At 36.4% G+C, this 17,621-nt stretch overlaps 3 protein-coding genes across 4 annotated transcripts; 1 reads left to right on the top strand and 2 right to left on the bottom strand.

The window, feature by feature from the left end:
- Window positions 1-99: 99 nt before the first annotated feature.
- On the bottom strand, window positions 100-11,090 carry LOC139769142 (general transcription factor 3C polypeptide 1). The gene is made up of 15 exons (XM_071699941.1): window positions 10,854-11,090; window positions 10,461-10,654; window positions 9,352-10,243; window positions 8,447-9,161; window positions 7,315-8,170; window positions 6,818-7,063; window positions 6,023-6,301; window positions 4,749-5,681; window positions 3,356-4,391; window positions 2,520-3,061; window positions 2,116-2,407; window positions 1,546-1,771; window positions 1,281-1,473; window positions 970-1,066; window positions 100-426 (listed from the first exon to the last, which is right to left on the bottom strand). The coding sequence occupies exons 1-15, from the start codon at window positions 10,930-10,932 to the stop codon at window positions 305-307; spliced, it is 6,702 nt and encodes a 2,233-aa protein (XP_071556042.1). The 5' UTR covers window positions 10,933-11,090; the 3' UTR covers window positions 100-304.
- Window positions 11,091-11,260: 170 nt separating this feature from the next.
- Window positions 11,261-13,874, top strand: LOC139769159 (protein CNPPD1). The gene is made up of 5 exons (XM_071699992.1): window positions 11,261-11,538; window positions 11,777-11,870; window positions 12,388-12,593; window positions 12,678-12,806; window positions 12,931-13,874. Exons 1-5 carry the CDS (start codon window positions 11,494-11,496, stop codon window positions 13,717-13,719), a joined length of 1,263 nt encoding a protein of 420 aa, XP_071556093.1. The 5' UTR covers window positions 11,261-11,493; the 3' UTR covers window positions 13,720-13,874.
- An 81-nt stretch (window positions 13,875-13,955) lies between these two features.
- On the bottom strand, window positions 13,956-17,227 carry LOC139769190 (uncharacterized). 2 transcript variants are annotated; one of them, XM_071700051.1, is made up of 6 exons: window positions 16,701-17,227; window positions 16,177-16,302; window positions 15,189-15,230; window positions 14,834-14,901; window positions 14,569-14,772; window positions 13,956-14,418 (listed from the first exon to the last, which is right to left on the bottom strand). In XM_071700051.1, the coding sequence occupies exons 1-6, from the start codon at window positions 17,071-17,073 to the stop codon at window positions 14,335-14,337; spliced, it is 897 nt and encodes a 298-aa protein (XP_071556152.1). In that variant the 5' UTR covers window positions 17,074-17,227; the 3' UTR covers window positions 13,956-14,334. The 2 variants fall into 2 exon arrangements, with proteins under 2 accessions (XP_071556152.1, XP_071556163.1); XM_071700062.1 differs by having other exon boundaries at window positions 15,189-15,215.
- Between the last annotated feature and the right edge of the window lie 394 nt (window positions 17,228-17,621).

Here is a 17,621-nt window from a genome sequence, read left to right as displayed (position 1 = left end):
TTCCCGGATTGGTTGTACCTTAATTTCGCGCACGCGTGAAAAAACGCATCGGGACCTAACATATGTATTTGATTTTTCGGAAGAAAATTTTACATACAACTCTTTTGTTCAATTTATTTATTACATTATAATTAATAATATTATAATGTTACATAATATTATAATGTGATTATATTACTAGTAATATAATTACATTATAATTATATTAAGTTTAATGTATTTTTATTATAATTTTTACATACTATTGATAGTATTGATAAAATGATAAAGTACTTATGTACATATAATACAGATGTACACATAATTATGGCATAAAATCTGCGCTGTATGTCCTCGTACTCAAAAATATACTGAACTTCAATGTAGCATCTATGGTAGGTTCGAATACTACTTCATCCTCGGTGGACCAGCCAACGTCATCTGCAGCTAAAAGTAAAAAAGAGAAATATTAGTGAGAGTTTATCATGACGAATCTGATGTCAGATTAACAGAAAGAAATAAAGTATACATCATAAAAATAAAACATCAGAAGTTGTGAATAATTTACTTGAGATTGACTGTGTAACATTTGTAGTAAAATTAAATCGTATTATATAAAATTGCACTTATTGCAAAATAATTCTATAAATTGTGTTAGATAAGGAAGCAAATTATTAGAATTCTTAAATTAATTAGAAGATGAATGTCTTAATATTCGACAGATATTATCAAGCTAGATATTTTGTCAATTTTTTAAAAACTAGCATCTGCTTACCTTTAATTAGAGAAAATAGAGATTTAATTTTTAAATATGAAATGATATTTATGCGAAGACTAGAATATTTTGAGAGCACCATGGACAGCATATGACGTATAATGTATAATATATAGAGAATGTAAATGTGCCACTGATGGTGCAAACATTTAATTAACAACTATCAATAATTTGGAATCCAAAGATTTCCAATCTTAGTAATAATAATTACGTACTTAGGTCAATAATATTAATCACAGGCGGTGGAGAGAACAGAGTAACGCGCGTTTTCTTCAAGAGCTTACTCTCTAAACATCCCAACTTGACCAGCATCTGCAAAAAAATTATTTTGAAAATAAACATTTTGCATTAGACAATATAAAAAAGACAGGTCCGTATTTTTTTTTGTCAATAAGTTGTCATACAAATGTAATATTTTGTAATAATTTATATCCAATATACATATAAGATCTAATAGAGCAAGTCTCTTTAAGAGTCCAGAAATACTGATTTATCAATTTCGATATAGACAATCGATAAAACAAACCTCGAGCAATTCACGCGTATGGAAGGGTTGTAGAGCAGGGACGAATCTGCTTTGCACTTTCGACATCGTGAGCCCGGGATGAAGCAAGCAGTAACTTAGAACCGCGCCCAACATTCGATCTAAAACTTTGCGATTCAGCACGCCGTCTATACGTATCCATGGCTTTATCAGGACTTTTATTTCCTCGGCAGTCCTGAAAGAGAACAATTCATCAGTTTTGAACGACTTCTGAGAATTTTTCTCATTGTTCTTTCTTAATACATACGTGAAATCTAGTTGCTGCGCAGGTTTGTACACGTCCTTTTGCGGAAGTAATCGTGTCTTTTGTTTGTGAATTCTTTTTCTCGTACGTGAACTACTTTCCCCATTGATCTCGCTGTCTTCCTTCTTCTCGTCCTCATTATTTAAGTCATCGTCCGTTTTTTCGTTTTTCTTCTCTTTGTTTTCTTGGTTGTCCGATGACGTGGATGCTACCGTACTATCTGTTTCATCTGCCATATATTTATAAGCATTAATCTTAAAAGACAATGTACTAAATAGATAACTTAATCTATTTAATAATTCAACAAATTTTGACTGATTTTTGCATAATGTTACTCTTTTAAACTTTATAATACGAAACTGTAGTAAAGCGTAAAAATATAAGAGTGATACAATCAAAATAATATTTTTATAAGTATCTCTATTATAATAAAATTTTTCAAATGGGATATATAGAATCCGTAATATCGAAATCTTATAGAACTTGTCAAGAATTGAAGTGCTCGTTTATAAGTACGAGATGAGTACATCAGCAAAATATGAAATTATAAAGTAAATGACGTAACAATATTACGTTTTTTATTTGTATTTCCTTCAGTGTGAGGATTTGTATCTTTCGCATTCGTCTCAGCGTTTGTCTCGGCTGTTTCTCTCTGCTGCATTGTAGCATATATACTGTCCTTGAACCGCCCTAGGGATTCTTGTTCAAGGCGATGTATCTTGTAGGAATTAATTAACCAAGGATCCACGTAACGATGATGGATATAGCGTGGTTTGGTGACGCCAGAGCGCAAAAATATATGATTGTCTACTAAAAGCGAAACGACCTTGTACAAATCTTCTCCTTGCTCAGCGAAGAATTTATCCTGGACAAGAGAGAAGAAAAGCAATACTTGTAAAAAAATGTTAGCCACTGAAAGCTAAAATAGAAAGAGAAAGGCAACAAAAAAATTGCTCTTTCTATAAAGGATAAATTACCAGTAATTCTTGCGAACAAACGCCGATTTCTTTCCTCTCCTGGACAAACTCGTGCACCGCGTCGACATATTTCCAGTCAACTGCTATTTCCTTCTTTTTCGTCACGATCTCGTTCTTATAATCCGTATAAGAGATACTCTTCTTTGGAAAAGTGGCAGTCCGATTTAACCCGTCGACAAAATCATTTACAGTCTCGATCTTCAGCGGCACTAATTGGCTAGGCACCGAGTGACCTTTAAAATTCTCAACGTCCTTTGATGGCGCGGATGCTATTGACGATGACGTTTCCAAGCTATAAAACATTCTGAAGCTATTGACTACAAAGTATTCGTGCGCGTGATGACTGTCGGTTACCGAGAGATCGTTCAGCTCTTCTCTCATCCTCAGCATGGCTATTCTAGTATATTTCTTCTCAACATCGCTTGTATCTTCTATCTTGTAAGAATTGAAGTAGTTCGTCTCAGGCGACACTTTCCTGATAATTTCGCTGACACGTCGAGGAACCGTAGTCATATCAATTATGCCCGGCTGCATTGAAGAAGCTGGCAATTAAAACAATATATTTATATTATTTTAAAGAAATCAATTATAAAGTTTGATTGAAAATCACAGTATAATCTAATACATATAAACTACATACATGTATAAACTATTTGACTTAATTTATTAAATGCCGAAAATTATCAGACATGCTAGAAACATCGAACATTTAAAATTTAAAGTAGTAAAAAAAGTAACAGATCTTCAACGAGACAGTAGTAATTCAATCGTAAATATTACAATAGAATTATTTATAAGGATAAAAAAATTTTTATTATTATAAAAATGTAATATACCTTCTTCTATCATCTGCTCCTTTAATTCATTCATCGGATTAAGAGATTTGGAGCTATTCGGAAGTATTTTTTCGATGCTTTCAAGATCTTCATACAATTCCTCTTCGAAAATTTTTGATTCTTCGTTTTCTTCAGAGTCCTCGAAATCCGTTGAATCTTCGGAGTTTAGTCTTGCTCTCTTCAAGACCTGCTCTTCGTAGTCCCCGGAATCCTCTTCAATATTGGCAGATCTTTTTCTTGATGAACGACTTGCACGAGTTTTCTTCCCACTTTGCTCGTGAGAACAATCCTTCGGATTCATCTCTTCGCGTTTTACGCTTTCGTCAAGAGATCGCTTTTTCTCGAGCGATGTATCTTCATTTTGCTGAGATTGGTTCTCTTGTTTTACATTAATTTCCTCGTTTTTACGAGAGATCTTCGACATAGGTTCTTCAGGCTCATCGTTCTCGATAGGTCTCTTTCTTGTCAAAGAATCTTCTCGTGTTTCATGGGAAGCTTCTTCCGTTGCAAGTTCAGAAACTCCAGGGTTCTGAGCATCAATGTTCTCAAATTTAAAGCGATAAAGTCTGGTCAAAATATCCTGGTATCTTTGGGCAGCTTTGAAATAGGTCTCGTCTTTGCCTTGGTATCTCGCGTCCAACATAATGATTTGGTCCGGCATCTCAATGTCGAAGTCGATTTGATCGCGTGCTAAAAGATCATGCATGATGGTGACGATCCCACTGGAAACTGGGATCTCAATACCGTTAAATTCTGTTTCCTGGCTCTCTGAAGAAACGTTGTTTTTCTGCTCGGAATACCACTGCAGTAATTTCACGAAAACATCGTAGGACTCTTTGAAGACATCATAAGTCCACTTGGTCTGGAACTTGTAGATGTAGTTAATACTGAGTTGATACTGCGAGCTGCTCATCGGCATGTAGTTCCCGTACTTCTTAATAGTCGCCAAGTGGTGCTTCTTTATAGTCACCATCTGATCCGATCTGATCTTATTCATTGCTTGTTTCAAAAGAGCCTCTGAATAGTGTTGGTATACCTTTAACAAAAAGAGCTACTATGAGTACCGACCAAAAGATTTTTGCAACACAATTAAAAAATTTTGAGAAGTTGTTAGCAACAATATAAAATTAACACATTAGTTATATGTATGTTGCATAAGTACTATCTAAATTCTATCTAAAAATAAACGATAGATATCTGAAAAAAGTAATTAAAATTAAAAAAGCACGTTATTTGCTAAGCAATATCTATTAATAAATTAAAAGAAAATGAAATGCTGATTTTATATTGTTCGGCACTTAAAAATTTAATTGCAATTTAATTTTTAAGACAAACGTACTTTGAAATATTATGTCTCATAAATAGAGTATTCTATATTACATGTCGATCATACCGTGAAGAGCTGATAAGCCCAAGAACGTCTGTCCTTTCCACAGCACATGGAACTGTGTATAACGGCATTGATAGTCGCCGAATGAATATCATTTATGTTTCGCACATCCTTCGTGAAGCCCTGATTACAGTGCGACTTCGTCGGATGGATCACTTCGAAGAGAAGATTAAATTCTTGTATGGTCTTCGGCATCACCATATGCTTCTTTGGTTTAATTTCCGCAATGTCATAATATTTCTTAACAATATAGCCGACAAGCTCCTTGAAAACATCCGTTACTCGCTCCTCGTACTCCGTCGAGCTCGAACACTCGCCCTTCAATCTGTCCATGGCGCCGCCATATCGCCTATCGATAAACGGGTCCTGTTTGATCTCCTCGACACCCAGCGTAACGCTGTTCACCGTGCGTTGCTGTCGCAGCATGTACACCAATCGGCGTTGACAGGCGCGTGAAGTCTTGTTGTACGAGTTGTAAGAGAACGTTCGCAATACGTCTCGTATCGCTATGAAACTAACCACCTGCTTGCGCGGGTTTGGCGACAGGTAGGTCGTTGCTACTTTGCACACCAGCAGGATATTGTCTTCGTGTGCGTCCCACTCGACCCGCAGCTTATTCATCCGTTGCATCGCCCGATAGTCGTCCTCGTCGTATTTGAGCTTTCGTACACTTTTCTTGCGCGGCATCACATGCCGCACGAAGGACTTCTGCCTGGTGGGCTGATGCGACGGCAAGGCCTCGTTCTTCCGTCCGGCGGTGCTGAGATGATCGTATACCTTTTTCCGCAATTCGGTCGCCTTGACAGACGGCGGCGGCGGCGGTCCCGAGATCTTCTTCAGACCGTCGTACTCCGTGAACTTAACTGGCTTTGTTTGAATTTTCGATAGATGCAACTCTCGTTGGCCTGTGCTAGATTTTCCCTGATTCTTAGAAGTCTGATAACAAAAAGAAAATTTCACAAATAACGTCGATATATTCTGTAGGAAATATATCAGAGTACAACCTGATACGTATATTGATATTGATGAATAAATAAATCTCTGATTAAATAGATTCATAAATTTAAAAAACTTATATCTAGAAATTTATCGGATATAAAATAACAGGATTTCTGAGCGGAAATACTTGTTACTTGATATAAAAATATTTATTATAAAAATTACCTTTTGCATTAAATATAAGTCTAAAGAATTTAAAAATTTTAAAATCCCAAAAGAGAGATGTTCTTTTCAGAGCGATCACTTTCTACCATGGATTTCTTTCATTTATTTCTTACCTGCTGATGTACAGGATAATTATTTGACCAGTTCCAATTGCGTTTCAGATGCGCGAAGAAAGCTGAGTCGATACCAGCCGCTCCTTTACGATCTCCGGGAACTGCACCGGTATCTCTTTCTGCGGCTTCTTTGGGACTGCGTGTTGCGACCGCTTCTATCATGGCATTCTTCTTGCTTAAATCCTCAAGTAGAATATCTTTGCCGTGCACCACCAGCCTACCGCCAAGTAGAGTAGTAACACAAATATCACACATATCACACCAGTAGGTCTCAACGGCCTGCAAAGAAACACAACATTACTTCCATCTTTTTGCTCGATTAGTCCTCAAAATACGTAGATATCTTGTTATCGATAGAAAACATTTTTTTGTTTATTCCTTTTAATTTATTAAATCTCGGCTTTCCAATGAAAAGTATGACTTTCTTATAATGTATTATTGTTTGTTAATTACAAAAATTTTATTACGTTCAACATCACATTGATATAATAAGATGAAACGAAGACATATATCGAGAACGTGAATAATCAGTTTGAGATAGATTATGGTAGAAAAGTGATTATTGATACACATGAATTGAATCTAATAATCAAGATATGATATTTTCCAAACCAAAGACTAATATAGTGATTTTTAGCATTCTAAACAAAAGTACTTTTCGGAATAAAAGGCAAAGATCATATTTGGTCTCACAATGTTTGAAGAGTTAAATATATTCTATAAAAAATTTAGAACAAAGATTTAGATTCAATCTATTTCTAAAATATTTTTAATAGTAATACCAATCAACAGTACCTTTGTACAATCGAAGAAATACTTATACACTGGGTATGTCTTGTCTTCGATCTTGTGATAGCCTGGTGCCGAAGAGGTTGTATCCATCAATTCCGTGCGCCGGTTCACATAGATAAACACTTGATCTTTGTCTTTCAACCGCTGTGGACCAAACTGCACCAGGCCGATGTAACCCAATCTGGTTATGGTATCATGGATATTGAATATATACTTCCGTGCATGCAAGAGAGTATTTCGTATGGTGACCTAAAAATTAAAAAAGAATAATTAAAAAAGTAAATATTAGTAACATAAATTCATATCATAGAAGCCATTAATGTGGTGTCAATAGAATAACTCGCATTCAAATTCTTGATCTTCGAAGATCCGAGTTTACATCTGACTTTTCAGCTGATTCGTAAGGAAATAAAGATCACGATTGCTAATATCCGAAACTGTTTATTCGAGTTGCATTTTTAATCTGTCTATAATGTAAAATTCTTAAGTCTCAAACTCACCGGAAGGTTCTTAACAAGGTAATGTCTCCTGATCGGGTGATTTAAATAGTGCTCCAGCTCCGGGATCATGAAGGTGATATTGTGTACCTTGGTGAAAATCGACAAAGGCAGCCCTAGCAGAACGTCGCACATCAGCGCCCAACCTTCGGACCACCCGCTATGTTTAGGCAAAGGCGGGACAAACATCTTCCAGTTTATTTCTATGTTGTAAATAGTACTGAACTCCTGGACGAGATCGTCGCTGATTTCATATCCGTTAGACCTGAGAATTTCTATCTGCTTTTGCTGAGATAATTTCGGTATGCCAGGATGATCGTAGACCAGGTAGAAGAGCAGAACGTGTATCGTCTGCATCCTTAGGAATTTCGGGCTAAGACCGTAACGTCTGCCAGCTTTAGCATCGTACTTGTAGTTTGCGGGATATTTAGTCGCTGTCTTTTTGAGCTCGTGCAATCGTTCCTTAGAACCTGATGACTTGTCCGCCTTGTCCTGCTTATCCTGCTTATCCGTTTTCTTTGCGAGCATCTTTGCTTTTTGAGACGCTAATAAGCAGAACTTGACCTTTGCTTGTTCGACGGCTGATTTAATGACGGTATGATCAGTATCGATGTTAGGATCGCAAATGAACATCAAGTTCTTCTCACGTCCATTTGCGCTCAAGGTCAATTTGATGTTCTTTACCAGATTATCCTTGGCAAGTTTCTGCAACAGTCTGATAAGAGACTTTTTATCGATCCTCACGTCGTAACCCTCCTTATCTTCTTCCTCGTAGATCATCTTCATGAGTTTCGATGTGTCGTCAATCACTTGGTGTTCTTTCACTGCTTCGATTATCATATTAGCACGCCTTAACAATCTAAACATAATAGAAAATATTTAATGATATTGATATTTACAATGAAAAAATCTCTGAGCGCAAAATATATCCGAAAGAGTTACGCGAAGATAAATAAGATCAATTTTGCATATATCACAAGAAAATATAATTATATGCAATAAAAGTTAGATAGCATTTATATTCTTTTTTAATTGATATGTATTTCTCTGGCAATAGTGATTTAATCTATTTATTAATTTAAACTTGTACAGCATAAGTATATTTGCTTATTGTATATAGCATGTTTGTACAAACCTGTATGTAATATTAACATTTTTTTTCTCGCTTTGCACGACTTCCATAAAACCGAAAACTTCGCTAACTCCTTCAGTGCGAATAGGCTTTTGCGCTATCAAATTCGTCTTTATGCTATTATAAAACGACGTGGCTTTGGCATCATTCACGATTTGCTGAATAGACGTGGAAATATCAAGCTTCGCTTTCTGTTCCTTCGCGTTGATATCGGAACTCCTTGTCTTCATTAATAAAGATTTTGACGTTGTGCACTTGTATTTAGGTAGGAATTTTGACAATCGGTAATTGCGCAAAATTCTATTGACGACGTAGAACAAATTCTTTAATTCCGTTTCCTTTCTAGCATAATTTGCATTTTTATCTTTATCAATAACCATCTTATCAACGTGATGATCGGAACCGGATTTTTGACTTGTCTGGTCATCTTTGTGGCCCGCGGAATGCTGTTCATTTTCTGCTTGCAAGGTCGCTTTGTTCTTCAGATTCTCTTCATTCTCCCCCATTATTTTCTTCGTGAGTTCCTTAAACCAGTGTGTTTCTTTGTTAAATTGCTTACTCATTTTGCTACTTTTTTCGAATTTCTTCGATACGTATTTTGTAATCCTTTGCCGGCCCATATCGTCCATGTACGTTGCAATGATACCTGACTTTACCATATTCCTCAGAAATGATCTAGACTGTAATTTGGTGAGACCCATCTCCTTTCCCAAATAAGCTAAAAATTTAAATTAATAATAATTCAAAATTTCCTAACTTCTATTCCTAACTTCGCCTATAATTTAAAAATTAAATAACGAAAACATGGTTTATATTAATTTTGTAATATTACAATAATTTGAATAAATTTCATATCTCGAATAACAAAATTCTAAAGTAATTACAAAAATCTAGGATTTACTACTGACCTTGAGATACACCTTGCAATTTATTAGCTTCAATAATTACGTTTGCTTGCTTCAGATAAGGAACATTAAACTTGTGATTAGACACATCCAATTCAAGGATGTCTTCCTCTTCATCCCTATCACTTTTTTTCCACAGATCAGCAACATCGACATCCGGATACAGCACCTGCACGACTCTAATTTTTTTCTCCCTCGAAGGATCTTGCTTTTGTCGCCACTCATTGGGTTCTGCGTTAGGATATAACTTTCTATATGGCACGCAGATGTCTGTCTTTACGATTCTTTGAAAGAAGGCAGTTTTAAACAGTTTTCTGATAGAATTTTCGATTCCGAGCTTCTTCTTAATCTCGTCGTACTCAGCCACGCCGTTTTCTTTGGATCGTAAAATATCGAGCACCTGTTCCGCCAGGTAGAGCATCTTCGGCTTTCGTTCAACATAGAAGCGTGTCAAATGCAACAGACTACCACTGCCGTAATGTCGTCCGCTCTTCTGATGGTGGACTTGCTTCGTAATCAACTTGTGGTGCAGCAAAAACTTTCGGTGATAGAACAAAGCCTTCGGATCCTCTTTGAGCGCGACCAAGCTGACCTTCCCTTGAGTGACTTCGCCGACATAACGAGCTCGACCCACTCGCTCCAAGAAGCAATAGTGCATGATTGTCAGTTCCAGTGTTGGACTTACGTCGACACCCACCAAAGCTCGTGTCCTAACTTCCTGAGATGCCACAATCACCAAACTTAGTCCATACTTTTCTGTCACCTCGTCCAAACTTGCATTCTTCACCTCGTCTTTGATATCTTTCCTTGTATTATATGTGGAGCAAGATCCTCTCATACCTGCCTTAAAATCTTGGATAGGATGGTGAGGATAAATATCTGGCGGAACGTTTGGCTAAAATTAGAAAAGTAAAAAGGATGTGACAAGAATTTAAATAATAAAAAAACAGAAGCTAAATTTGAAATAAAGAATTAAAGTATCAAGAAATCAAATTATTTGTAATTACAAAACTTTATAACTTAATTTATAAGTTCAACATTCCATGGAACTTGATAGAAAGAATATTTTACAGAAAATCATGTATGTATTATTACAATATCAGTATACTCACTGGCTCGAGTATAATGCCAAGATCAGGATGTACAAACTCATAACGATCGAATATCACAAGTGGCTCTCTGGGTGTCTCCAATTTGTAAAACAGAAAGTGCTTTACTTTTCTGCATATTAACCATACCTGTTCCATGAAAGGCTTGGCCAATGGTAGCGGATCATTGAATCTGTTTGCTAATCGCAACCACAAAGCTATAATAAACAGATAAAAGATTAACATACAAACTTGAATTATTAAAAATAAAGCACTGAATCAGTAAGATATATACTTAAAAATAAACAGTAATTAACATAACAATTCTGCAAAATTAAATAAAAAGTAGATAAATTATTATAACGATCTATGTAATATTTTATATATTAGAACGATATAAAACTAAGGTGAAATTACCTTGTAAAGTAATACCATCTAACCCTTCTAAAGCAATCTCGTCGATGATTGATTCCACTAAATTACTGGGATAGGCCATGCTTCATTAATAACGTTAAAATGCTGCGCCTAAATGTAATAAATCAGTAATAAATAACACGTGGCTTTTATCTGGTCAGAGAAAAACTCTAGGTTGCGTTCCAAAATTCACTCTGGGCAGAGAGAAGGATGAGAGGCGCAATGCGCAATGACGGCGATTTTCTTGGGACGCTTTTGCTAGGCCGTACAGTAGCGCCACACATCCACTTTCAGGAATTGGAACTACGAGTCACATCCACTTTTCGATAGTGTCGATGAATTTGGTTCAAGTCCGTGCTATGTATACATCCACTTTTCGATATTGTCGTGGTGGTTCGTGTACATACGTTCCTGATCGGGGATGAGTTTCTAACCTAAATTATCGTGCGCGCTACTTGGAGGCCTTGGAGGTCGGAGACACGCTACACGATAGGTGTAGTTGGTTCAGATTCTTATCATTGCAAGGTTTTACGTCATCTCGACGAAGTGATTACCTAGATTACATTTTACGGTGTCTGCTTTCGTCGTGAGGAAAATATCATAAAAATATTACAGAGAGAGTTTATGGTGAGGACACTCGACAATGACGAACAGCTGGCGAGGCACGAATGTGCCAGCAAGTTCGAAGGTAAATCTTAAACGTTCAGTTTTATGAATGCTTTCGTATTCGACACGTCAATTTTCAATTCCAAGTAAAATTTTGTGTGTGTTCGTGATACTTAAGCAACATTTTTTTTGCATGCCATATATGGAAACATAATTATCAACAGCAATCAACTGAATAGATCTTGAAAATTATTCCACTTTCTTCCATCGTTGGTTGATAAACTGATGTCCTTGATACATTTTGTTTGCTTGTTTTGCAGGATCTGGAACATAACGAGTTTATGAAACGTATAAGAAAGTCATTATATTACTCCAAGTTGCCAGTGATTAACTGCTTGAGTTTACCGGTTACAGGTCAGTGTAATATTGGATTGTAAACTGAAATAATTAAATCCTGATGATATATGAAGTTAATTTGTTATCCTTTATCTACATTAATATAACATTATTTGCAAGTAATAAATATTCATCTAATAAATCAAAGAGATTCGCAATACAACACTTTAATGTGCCGCTTAACAAGAAATTCTATATTATTAAATACTCCTTATATCTTTAATATCTTCTGAGAGAATAATTTTTTGATGTTACCTAAATACAAATCTCTCTTTAGACAAGAAAAATTTAAAAAGCAAAGAACTCTGAAATAATTTTTGATGCTTGTCTTTTATTCAGCTATATTTATATCTGATAGTGTTGTTTGTGATTACCTTAAGTAGCATCCTGTTTAAAATATCACAATTTTACTTTCTTAAGAATGACAGACATTCAAATTAAGATAACAGATAAACGCTTTGATGAGCTTAATTCAATGCTGATGTATATATTTAATAAAACACGAGTCATGAATTGATCCTTTTCGTATTTTCAGAATTGGCAGCCGAACTTTTTACGGAGGTAAAGAGTGGTCATACGTTGGAAAAACTTGATGTCGAGGAGGCAAGCAGGATATCTAGAAATGCGTGTGTTTCCCCTTGCTCGCTTGTGTTGGCCTTGCTATATATTGAGAGATTAAAGAACTGCAATCCGGAATATCTTCATCAAGTAGCGCCTTCTGAGCTATTCCTGGTTTCTTTGGTAATTGATCGTTTTGATACATCAATAATTGTAACACTTTTAAGTGCATCATTTAAGTGCATTTTTTTTATCAATAATTCTTAGATGGTAGCCAGTAAATTTCTGCACGATGATGGTGAAGAAGATGAGGTTTTCAACAAGGAGTGGGCAAATTCAGGACAAGTGACTATATCTCGAATGAATAAATTGGAAAAGGATTTTCTTGCTGCAATCGTAAGCAATGCATCTTATATCATTATTCTTTTTAATTACAAAACTTACATTATCTCAGTTTGTCATTTAATTATCAATTGACAACTTGTCATTTATTAAAAGGTAATCATTTTTTATGCCGCAGGACTGGACGGTATTGGTGCAGCACCAAGATTTTTGGGAAAGGTTGCAACAATTGGAAAAAAACGTGGCGTATCGAGAAGTACACAAGCGAAGATGGTGCACGTATACAGAATTGAGCTGTCTGATGAATTCCGTTCAGTTGATTAGAATCGCACAAACCCTAATAAGTGTCTCTTCGATCTGCCTGGCGACTTATGCCGCCGGATTGGCGACTCTCCTGGGATCCACTTTGGTCGCCAATTTTATCGTGCAAAGTTGCTTACCCACGGCATCGTCTAGTTCGAGGCAACCGACGAATCTGTCCATGAATCTCGCAACGGACCGTAATCTCATATCAACCGACCTACCTGATTCGTTGATAAATACGCGATCCCAGGAGATTAACGACGACGGTCTTCCGATTTCCGGTTCTGAGAACGTTGTCGGTTATTCTGCAACCGCGGAAATCGACAACAACGACGAAGATACAGCTAGTTGGAAATGGTGGCTAAACTCGACAATGACTTGGCTGCCCGAGCATTGTAACTTGGAGAGCAACGTCGAGGTTGTAAATTCTACCAACAAATTATGCGTTACCAATGTCGACTTCTCGTTCAATTCAACGCAAGCTATGAACATAAAAAAGATGGAGAAAACAGGGAAAAGGGAGGATTTCGCTCCGGAGGACTATCGCCGCAACGTAAATTGGAAGGAAATACTGGATACAACCTTAAACTGGCTGGTAGAACAAAACCGGAAACGATCGCATTACGAAAGTGTTTTTCAATCACCTGAATTACAAATTTATTAGCTTGCTGATAAAAACTTGCCTGTTACACAACCTTTTTTCAGAGGATATATATATACATATAAACAAACCTATATTTTTTGTACTAACTTTTTGCAATGTAACGTTCGATACTAACAAATCTGATTTTCTCAATAAATATCTGATGTCGCATGCTATGATGTTGTTTTATAAGTTTTATAGTTCTGATGATGATTACATGCTAAGCGAACGAATAACGAGCAGTCTCTTTGGAAGACTGATATTAAAACAAGTTTTTATTCTAGTTTAATCTCTGAGGTCACACATACATGCTTCTTTTTTAATTGCTTACTTAAATAGCACTGGATTAAAGCTTCGTTAAATACAGTAGGTTAAAAAACCTATTTCAGCCGTTAAAAAAACAATTGTTACGCATAAACTTTGTTCTATACACAGTTCTCTATACTATACATTCTATACATTTATATATTAAATACTTTGTAATATCTTTGAATCGTGTTATTTGCGATAATTGAACATTAAAATTATAAAAGTTTATAGACATTTGTAAAACAAAACGCTCATTGTGGGATATTTGTGGCTTGTTCTACATGTTAATTAAATTAATTCGTTGTTCAGTCATTTTTTAAAGACAATTCAGCTACCGTTGCGGAAGAGTGCGGCTAATGGTATAGGCGTCATGCCAAGAATGCATCCAATCGTAACACCGATGACTCGACCCTATATTGAAGGAAAAAAAGATGATCTCTGAATAATTTTGCTAAAGAAATTTATGATTTTTAATTATCCTAGAATCTTTTTTGCGTAATATTCAATAATAAAATAAATATATCACAGTAAAATGAAATATAATAAGGCAACATATCGTACCATATTCGCGGCTATCCGTGTCCTAGGTAGTCTCAGTTGTGCTAAAGTTAACTTGGGCGCTTCGATGCCGATTTTCTGGACAAACATCTCAACATAATGCACCGAGCCGATTCCGATGACATCGGACACCGTGTTACCCAGCGCTGCCGCTGCCATGGTGGAGATCGGAAACCTTTGGTTCAACACCAACTCGATTTGATCGCCCTGAAACATCAGTCTTAAAAGTCGGCACGCAGTGGACAATGGAAGCCTGTAAGATACGTACAGCAACGATCATGATGAAGTTGTCAAGAAAACCAAACCCGACGAACGGAATTGCATTCGCGATCGCGACTGCAAAAATACAATAATCGTCTCAGATTATTCGTTTGCACTTTTAACCGGAAATTTGAAATCTAAATTATACGTATGTGAAACTTCTACGTATATTTTGTCTGCTTAGAAGTTTGTTAAACTAAAATCTATATAACTTGCAATTGCAATAATAAATTTTATAATATAAAACAGTACTTAATTTATGTCTTGCGAATAGCAAATAGGAGATGGATAAAATAGAAGCGCGACCGTTTGCTTGCTCGCGAGTATATAGACGGCTCTTTGATACGGAAAGTAATGCATACCTAATACCAGGTCTTTTGTGGTTGGTTCTGCAACGTGTTCAACTGTAACAACAAAAGATTCGATCTAAATCCACAAGTTAATCTTGTTTAACTGCTACACAATAGCTCAATGAAACTAGCAAATATATACTATATGCAGTATAAAGTAAATTTTTTTCATTGTTCATGAACACCGAAATTGTATATTTTATGTGATGTATTTTTTAATCAATTTTAATTAAAAAAGAAATGTTAAGCAAATTCAAGCAAAGGGAAAAATTTGTCTGGGAAAAACGAAAAAGTTAAAGAATACGTTCCATTAAAGAATACGTTTAACAAATTTTTACAAAAAATAATCATTTTATGCAGAACAATTCTACACAATTTAGGATGAAAAATAATCCGAATAATTACTTCAAAAACAAAATTTACCGGAAATACTGCGAAAGAAAATGTGAGAGAAGATAAGTCTATAATTGAAAAATGTATTTGATTAAAAAAGTCAATAAAAACTAATCTTTATGGTGGAAAAAAAGTTTTTCAAAAACGAGAGAACCGTAAAAAAGTGTCCAAAGTATTACCTAACTGTGGCACTGTGGTTGACCATGAAACATCCGAAAAGTTGTGTCAGAATAGAAGCAGGCAAGAGAGTTAGTGTAATTAGAAAGAGACAGAGAGAAACTGAGGGTAAGAGAGAAAGAGAGAAATCGAGAAAAAACGAGAAACTTACAGAATAACATCCATGGAGATCGCATTGCAGGAAAAAGATTCCATTATATCCAAAGATACCATTAAATAACAGTCGAGGAGGATTAATTTTATTTTACGAGATCTATAGGTAATAAATCTAAGTTAATGTTCATAATGCTTCGTGAATGTAACAAACTGTTACATTTGCATTAAAGATATTTCAGTCGGCCTGTACTTCTTTTTTTTTTTTAATAGTATCGATGATCCAACAGATGCACGACATATATGATTCAGATGATAAGAACAGCAATGTCCATACCATACTTGTTGTTTAACCAATCGTCTGGCATAGGGCAATAGGTGCCTGTAGGATCCACCTCGCCCAATGACGGTATATTGCTAGGTCTACCAAACTTGCTCCTCCATCGGATAGCTGCCAGTTGACCTGACGTAAAAAGGCAAAAGTCCAAGAATTTATTGGTGAAAAAATTTCTCATATTTTAGATTTATGAACAATTCTGAAAAAATATGTAAAATTTCTCAGATACTTTTAGAAATAATTGGAGGATTTTTGGAAAATTTCAGTATCTGTATTATTTATTCAGATTTCTACAAAGATGTATTGGAAAAACCTGAAATATTTCATTTTATCTGAGTTTTCCTGAGAAATGCTCCAATGCATAATCTGAGAAAATCTTAGAATTTTCATAAAAATTTTGATTAATAATATGAAAAATTCTGAGACATTTTTCCACCAGGGAATATATTCCTCTGAGCAATATTCTTTTAAGCAATCGTTTTCTGCTACGTTACAAACTGGATTGGAGCAAACAATACACTTACCTTCAAAGCCAGCCTTCTCCTCCTGCGATTTGTACTCTTTCAGAGCTGTCAAGAACATGCCACGCTCCTCCGAGGTGAGCTTCGACACCAGCTCCTTCGCCTGGTGCTTCGTCAGAGCGTCGACGACGGCGTCGGAGGAGATCGGAGTCCTCGCGGAAGAGAACGTCCTCGAGCTCCCGCGGGGCCAGCCCAGGACTCGCGAGACATCGTCGACGCGCAGCGACGCGGGACACCGTTGTGACAGCGTGTCGCTCATCAACATTTCATTGCGGCTGGAGCAACGTGGTTGCTTGACAGTGACACTGAGCCGCGCGACGTCCCTCGGGATGAACGACGTCCCTCGTCGACCAAGCACCGTCATCGACAGGCACATCTCGTTCAAGGTATAAAGGAACGTGTCGAACAAACGAACGGTGACTCACCCCGTCGACTAACGTCGTCGAGCTCCTACGTGTCCGTTCTCTCTTTCTCGAGAGAACAACCTCTTGAAAAGCATCCGGATCCGGCGCGATCCGGTAAGTGCGGGAACGCATTCAAGGACCCAATGACATCAGGCTCTGACAGAAGTGACAGATAGATAGAAGATCCCGATCCACGCCAGCCCATGCCGCCCATGCGCAGTGAACTGGGTGAACGACGCCGACGTGAACAACGTGTGGGCTGACGACGCTGACGTCTCACGTGCGTCAGCACGTAACCGACCACGTGACCGACCACGTGACCGTCCCGACAAACCCGTACCTAGGCGTAGGGATCTAATAACTGATTTGGTTAATTTGGTACATACAATTATTATAACAAAATTATAACGAAATTTCTTATAATATTAAAAATACATATTTTACATCATTTTAATATTATAAGCGTATTTTAAATTGGTATAATATTATAAATATTAAAGCAAAATGTGGCGCTTCCTTT

The sequence above is a fragment of the Temnothorax nylanderi genome, unplaced genomic scaffold (assembly GCF_030848795.1).
Source record: "Temnothorax nylanderi isolate EJ_2023f unplaced genomic scaffold, tnyl_v1.0 TNYL_tig0002_pilon, whole genome shotgun sequence".
In the NCBI taxonomy this organism is placed as follows: Eukaryota; Metazoa; Arthropoda; class Insecta; order Hymenoptera; family Formicidae; genus Temnothorax; species Temnothorax nylanderi.
The sequence above is the reverse complement of the archived record's forward strand: the minus strand, read 5'-3'. Positions and strand labels throughout refer to the sequence as shown.

What these genes read in the sequence shown, in the direction of transcription:
- LOC139769159 (XM_071699992.1), top strand. Translation starts at nt 11,494, where the DNA reads ATGACGAACAGCTGGCGAGGCACGAATGTGCCAGCAAGTTCGAAG. An exon ending in CTTGAGTTTACCGGTTACAG is followed by an intron (nt 11,871 to 12,387) that starts GTCAGTGTAATA and finishes TCGTATTTTCAG; the next exon opens with AATTGGCAGCCGAACTTTTT. An exon ending in AGGATTTTCTTGCTGCAATC is followed by an intron (nt 12,807 to 12,930) that starts GTAAGCAATGCA and finishes TTTATGCCGCAG; the next exon opens with GACTGGACGGTATTGGTGCA.
- LOC139769190 (XM_071700051.1), bottom strand. Translation starts at nt 17,073, where the DNA reads ATGTGCCTGTCGATGACGGTGCTTGGTCGACGAGGGACGTCGTTCATC. An exon ending in TTGGTTAAACAACAAGTATG is followed by an intron (nt 15,231 to 16,176) that starts GTATGGACATTG and finishes TTGTTGTTACAG; the next exon opens with TTGAACACGTTGCAGAACCA. An exon ending in CACGGATAGCCGCGAATATG is followed by an intron (nt 14,419 to 14,568) that starts GTACGATATGTT and finishes CCTTCAATATAG; the next exon opens with GGTCGAGTCATCGGTGTTAC.
- LOC139769142 (XM_071699941.1), bottom strand. Translation starts at nt 10,932, where the DNA reads ATGGCCTATCCCAGTAATTTAGTGGAATCAATCATCGACGAGATTGCT. An exon ending in AGATGGTATTACTTTACAAG is followed by an intron (nt 10,655 to 10,853) that starts GTAATTTCACCT and finishes TGTTTATTATAG; the next exon opens with CTTTGTGGTTGCGATTAGCA. An exon ending in GGAGCAGATGATAGAAGAAG is followed by an intron (nt 3,062 to 3,355) that starts GTATATTACATT and finishes TTTAATTGCCAG; the next exon opens with CTTCTTCAATGCAGCCGGGC.